This window comes from Lepidochelys olivacea (genome assembly GCF_965140295.1).
Source record: "Lepidochelys olivacea isolate rLepOli2 genome assembly, chromosome: 1".
NCBI classification, from domain to species: domain Eukaryota; kingdom Metazoa; phylum Chordata; order Testudines; family Cheloniidae; genus Lepidochelys; species Lepidochelys olivacea.
In genome coordinates, this window is record NC_140411.1 from 97745824 (window position 1) to 97751823 (window position 6000).

The 6000-nt window shown below is 45.2% G+C and overlaps 1 protein-coding gene across 1 annotated transcript in view; it reads right to left on the reverse strand.

Moving 5' to 3' along the window:
* DCT (dopachrome tautomerase) overlaps positions 1–4732 on the reverse strand; it is a 28504-nt gene extending 23772 nt beyond the window's left edge. The window contains exon 1 of the mRNA XM_084633673.1: positions 4235–4732. Within this exon, the coding sequence (XP_084489799.1) occupies positions 4235–4547 (313 nt within the window). The 5' untranslated portion in view covers positions 4548–4732. The remainder of the gene's footprint in view (positions 1–4234) is intronic.
* Positions 4733–6000: the final 1268 nt, after the last annotated feature.

Sequence of the window (6000 nt, forward strand, 5' to 3'; positions counted from 1 at the left end):
GCTTCAGTCTTGAATGAGAATGAGGGTAGGCTAGGGGAAATGTATTGCTCATGTTAAAAAATTCTGCCACCCTTTTTTTTTTGGACAGCTCTAGCACCCTCATGCTTTGGAGCAGGGACCTGAAATTTGGCAGGGGAATGGCCTTTATGTCATGGATGTGCCTTTTGGCTTCCCTGTGAAAAACTGCCCAAATTTGGTCAAGTTATAAGCCTTTGAAAAATGGCAGTTGGCACATGCTCTTTGATTTTTGGCAGTTAAATCGCCAAAGATTCCATCATTGCTGAGCATGTGCTCAGAGCTCCTAGTGCCAACCAGACTGCATGTGCCATCCCCACATAGTGACTGAGCTCCAGTCTAGAGTTACAGGGGCGAAGCTGGACTTTCCTTGTAATGGCTGCTCCAAACTATTGCAGACCAGAGAGTGGCTGTGGACCAAAACTGAAATCATGGGGCCTGTCTCTCTTGTGCTCTCAGTGTCCTCCCCCGCCAGTGCGAAGGCAGTGCAGAGAAGAAAGCTGTCTGATTCAAATGCAGAGGGGACAAAAGCTGGACTGGGTGAGAAGGAAAGCAGTAGATTGGTACAAGGAGTCTGGTGAGACTGGAACTATTTGGACAAGGAGACTGGGTCTCGGGGTGGGGAGTGGAAACTTAGACTGGTTGGGCAAGGAAACTGGGAGAGAGACAGGGCCAGTGAGGAAAACAGTGGGAAACTGGGAGCCAAATGGTTTGGAGGGAGAATACTGAGAATGGATAGGAGCTGGATGGAAGGGAAAGACTGGGAGTGGTTGGACAAGGAGATTGGGAACCAGTGCATAATATCCTACCTAACAAACCAGATTTCAGACCGATTCTTCACTTTGCATGGGGGTGCATAGAGGGGGAACAAGACAGATTTGTGAGAGTTATGGTACAATGGGAGAACTTGAACAAAGAGACTGAAACAAGGAGCTAGGAAGGGGAATGAACAGTGAGAATGGATGAGGAGTCTAGAGAGTCTGACTGAGACTGGGAGCCAGTTTGGAGCGGGGAGAGACAGGTTGGATGAGGAGCTATGAGAGAAGAACTGGGACTGGCTGGGTAAGGAGATTGGGCAGCAGGAGTCAAGCTTCGGGGGAAAAGGTGGAAGTGTCTGTGCTCACGAAAGAACACTCTCCTATATAGCCTAAAGTGGATCCCAAGATTCCAGAATCTCACCGTTCCTCAGCTGTCAGCAAATATCTGTGAAACCCACTGGCATAGTGAGTTTCTCATCACCATCTAGTGCTGTTCTCATAGAGGATGACAAGCTACAACTGCTATAAATTACTCTGTTAGCTCAAGTGGCAGAGGTTGAGCAGTGGCTCTACAGGTTCTCCTCCTGCTGGTGACCCATGTGGGGTTTTCATATGATAGAATTCCTTTTTTTTTTCCAGTTTTTTGTTTTAATACATAGAAAATTACACACACATATCTACATTAAAAGAACATTATTAAGGTTGCAAAGTCAAACACTCCAAAGTTAGGAAATGCCAGAGTTAAGGTGGCCTGTGCATATGAATTATGATACAGACTTTATAAACATGATGACACACTATTTTTTCCATAGTACCCCTGCTTGGTTCAGTGTGCAGGATGGACCGGCTCTGGGGAAGGAGCAGGGTTGTGTCATTTGTAGGACCTCTGTCTCATTTGTTGCAGAAGGTGGAAGGTGTGCAGTGAATGAGGCAGGGAACCAAAAAAAAAAAAAAGAGAGAGAGAGAGAAAGAACAAGCTCATGGTTAAGGCAGTTGAACGCTGTACTGGAGAACTGGATCTATCCCTGTCTCTGTCACAGAGTTTCTGGGTAATGCTGGGCAAGTCTGAAACCAAACAGTTCACAGATGGTCACTAACTGTGTATTCCATTTTCTGAATGCCTGAGATGAGACTCTAGGGTGTGATTTGCAGGAGCACTGACGGCTCCAACTGAAGTCAGTGGGAGCTATGCTTTGAAAATATAAAGTGCTACATAATGCAAATACTCTGAATAATCAGGACCCAATTATCTCAGACTGGGCACCCAAACTTAGTAGATACTTTTAACCTTAATCTCTTTGGCCTGGCTCCGCCAAGGAGCCAGAGAAAGAATGACTCTGTAGCCTGGTGGTTAGGGTACTCGCTTAAGAGGGAGACCTGGGGCCAATCTCCCTGCTCCAATAACTTGTTAATCATTTTTCTACAGTGGAACAACTTCACCAGGAGATAATGAGAGACCCAAACATCAGAAGCTCCCATAGTTCAGTGATTAAAGAACTCTCCTGGGAGGTGGGTTACCCCTCTTCAAAGCTTTTCTCCTCATTAGCCACAGGGGGAATTGAACCTTGGTCTCCCACATCCTGGGCAAGGAGTCTAACCACTGAGCTAAAAGTTATGGGGGGGAAGGAACACCCCCACCACGGGCTGGATTTTGAATGGAACCTGGTCCAGTAGGCAGCCTCTGAGCATACCTACCACATTGAGCCCCATAGGTAAGATAGGTTTCAGAGTAGCAGCCGTGTTAGTCTGTATCCGCAAAAAGAAAAGGAGGACTTGTGGCACCTTAGAGACTAACCCATTTATTTGAGCATAAGCTTTCGTGAGCTACAGCGCACTCCCCACTGTTTATGGACTTCACTGGGACTCAGGTGGGAAACAGGCATCCACATGCAAGTGAGGCAGCAGTGCACGTGCTCCCAAGGAACTTCAACAGTAGAAATTTAGTGGACAAGTGAGGTGAGGCAGCAACTGAGCAGGGGTTTTGTGGATCACAGCAAAGCCACAAAGGCATAGGTGCCTAAGTACCTTTGTGGATCTGGGCTTCAGTTCCCCATCTGTAAAATAGGGATGATACCACCCCCACACCTCACAGGGGTGCTAGGAAGAAACCTTAATTAATGTTTATGAAGCACTCAGGTACTCCAGTGATGAGTGCCACAGACAGGCCCATGAAGAAAGTAGTAATTCTGTCTTCAGTGCAGGCTTTGAATAATGTATAGTAAATAAGGCCGAGGACCATACATTGAACAACAAGGATAAACCAACATATTGCCAGCTTCTCATTCAGTGAGCACTGTCTATCCTGTGCACTGAATGACGCAGGGGTCCTGTGGAAAGATTAGTATGTGATCACGTAATTAAAGACTGAAACATAATGCATACTCACAAGATAAGGTTGGGTGGGGTGGTGGGCCAAATTAAGCTTGCACAGGCAAACTTAATTCTGGCACTTTCCTAACTTCTGAGTGTCTGAATTTTCAACCTTAATAGTGTTCTGTTAACATTATCTTTTATACATAGTTCTATATAATAGCATAGAAAAAAGACAAGAGTTCACGACCAAATGCTCCAGTCTTCTAAAAGCTTATGCATGCACATACAGTTAGTTATGCACATGCATATGTGTTTGCAGGATTAAGGCTTAATTCTGCAGTCCTTAGGCGACTCATCCTGTGAAGTCAGCGTGCTATAGGATATTGAGGACTTGATGTTCATATAGCGTACCCAGGACTTGAAGTCAATGGGATGGCTTATCTAAGGTTCTGTCCGCACTGCAAATTCAACTGCATTGGAGGCTGCTCCAATTCAGTTTTCTTTCTGCAAAGTTAAACCACTGTTCCATTTTTCAGCATTGATGGGACTTGGTTATCTTGTAAGCATTGTATTAAACCCCTGAATGTTTCCAAATTTTTACCACTATTATTAAAGCATGACTAAGTCCTGTTGGCTTTAACACAATTCTTAACATTAGGTCCTGTCAGCACTGCAAAGCAGGACTAAGTTTACCAGTTGGGATCCCTGACATCCATAAAATTTTCAGGACACACACTGCAAAATATTACCCTGGCAGTAATTAATCCCAACTCAACATGTGCTGACACAGGTGTACAGCTTCATCCATACACATTTCTACAGTCACAAACCCTGTCTATCCTACCTAACAAACCAGATTTAAATATGGGGAGAGGGGGAATGGAACAGCCTTATGGCCGAACCATGTAACAATAATGGGGGAGGGGATTCCTGACCTGTGAATACAGGGGGAAAAAACAAAATTTAAGCATGAGAGAGAACCATGCTCTAACCCCGTTTGGTGTCTAGGCCAGCTCATGTTCCTCTTTCACTGGTAGAGTATGGCTTGGCCATATTTGTAGTGCAACTGGGAGGGATCACCCTTCCTGATCCCTTTTCCACAATCAGGGATTTGCTCTTCTCTGGAGCAGAGTTAGTCCTCCTCTCACCTGTGCACTGGCAGCTCTGATTGAAGAACTTCAGGGGCCATCGTTCCCGGTCATCCACGTTGCGGAGGGTGTACGGGCCGCGCCATGGCCTGGTGTCCACCTGCACCTCCCTGCACGATCCCCTGCCCTGCTGGGAGCCACACGCATTGCTTGGCTCTTGCCCCAAGGTTGGGCAGCAGCGCTTGGCCAGCAGCGCCTCTACCGTCATGCAGACGCGGGGGAACTGTGCCTCAGCCTGCGGAGCGCAGCAGCAGCTCAGGTAGCCCAGGAGAGCAGATGAGAGCCATGTCACCCACTGGAGCTGGGAGGTCATTGCTGCAGGGACCACGCGCTGTGCCAGGTTTGGCTTCTAGCAATCAAGGACAGGAGCAAAGGTGTTTCATGAACAGCCTCTGGACAAGAGGAGGACCGCACTTTTTCTCAGATTCTCAGCAGACTGGGCTCTGACTGACTGAGATAATTTCCCTCACTGCTTATGATGTTGGCATTTGGGGTGTTTGTTTAATCCTTGACTCGAACTGCCTTGAATATGGTTCAAAAGGCCTTTGCTCTGCGGTGCGTGCCAAGATTTGGAGGATTTATATAGAGGGTGGGAGAAGCCCTCATTAGGAGGATTAGCACTGCCTAAATCCTCGTGTTTAGCACATGACTTCAAGGGTGAAAAGAGGCTGATGGGGGGGGGGGGAAGTCCTGAGGGGCTTTGGATGTCTGTGAAGGAGGCACATTCTTAGATTTACTTCTCTGTGTCTTGTCTGTCTTGCCTGCTTTGCCAAACTGCTGACCTCAGATTGTGCCTGGGATGGTTGGGAAAACAGGACTTTTTTGTTTGTCCATTGTTTTTTAAATCAAAACCCTTTAAACATATTAGAAGTGAAACAACCTTCTGGATTTTTAAACGTATTCACTGGCAGGTGGTGGCATCTTCAATGAAGCATCAGTTTGGATACTTGGAGGCAAAGAAAAATGAAGCAGATACAGACACTTACCATACAGTTGCAAAATTAACAAAAAATAACAAACCCACTCCTAACAGCTTGAGCAAAGGACTGTATCCTGTTGATAATGACTAAAGTATCCAGGGCTTGAATTATAAATACAGTAGAACATCAGAATTATGAACACCTCGGGAAAGGAGGTTATTCGTAACTCTGAAATGATCGTAACTTTGAACAAAACGTTGTGGTTGTTCTTTCAAAAGTTTACAACCGAACATTGACTTAATACAGCTTTGAAACTTTACTCTGCAGAAATAAAATGCTGCTTTTAACTTCTTAATTTAAATGATACAAGCACAGAAACAGTTTCCTTGCCTTGTCAAATCTTTTTTTTTTACTTTTTTTTTGTAGTTTTCATTTAACGCAGTACTGTGCTGAACATTATTTGCTTTTTTTGCTTTTTTTTTTTTCTGTCTCTGCTGCCTGATTGCATACTCCCAGTTCCAAATGACGTGTGTGGTTGACTGGTCAGTTTGTATCTCTGGTGTTTGTAACTCTGAGGTTCTACTGTATTTAATTGGGGAATGGAGAAGGCCTCCCTGTTTCCTCTATCCTCTTCACAGAAATATTGAACTACTTTTCAATTTTAAGAAGGGACATAGTATTGTCTCCTACCAACTCCTTTCCACCCCAGGATTTGCTCTTACGCTATAAACTGTTATTGGGTGAGCTGATTGCTAAAATCTCAGGAGGAATCAAGATGAAAGAATCACACCTGAACATTTGTTACCCAGATGGGAGGAGACATTCTGAACACAGATGCATCTTATC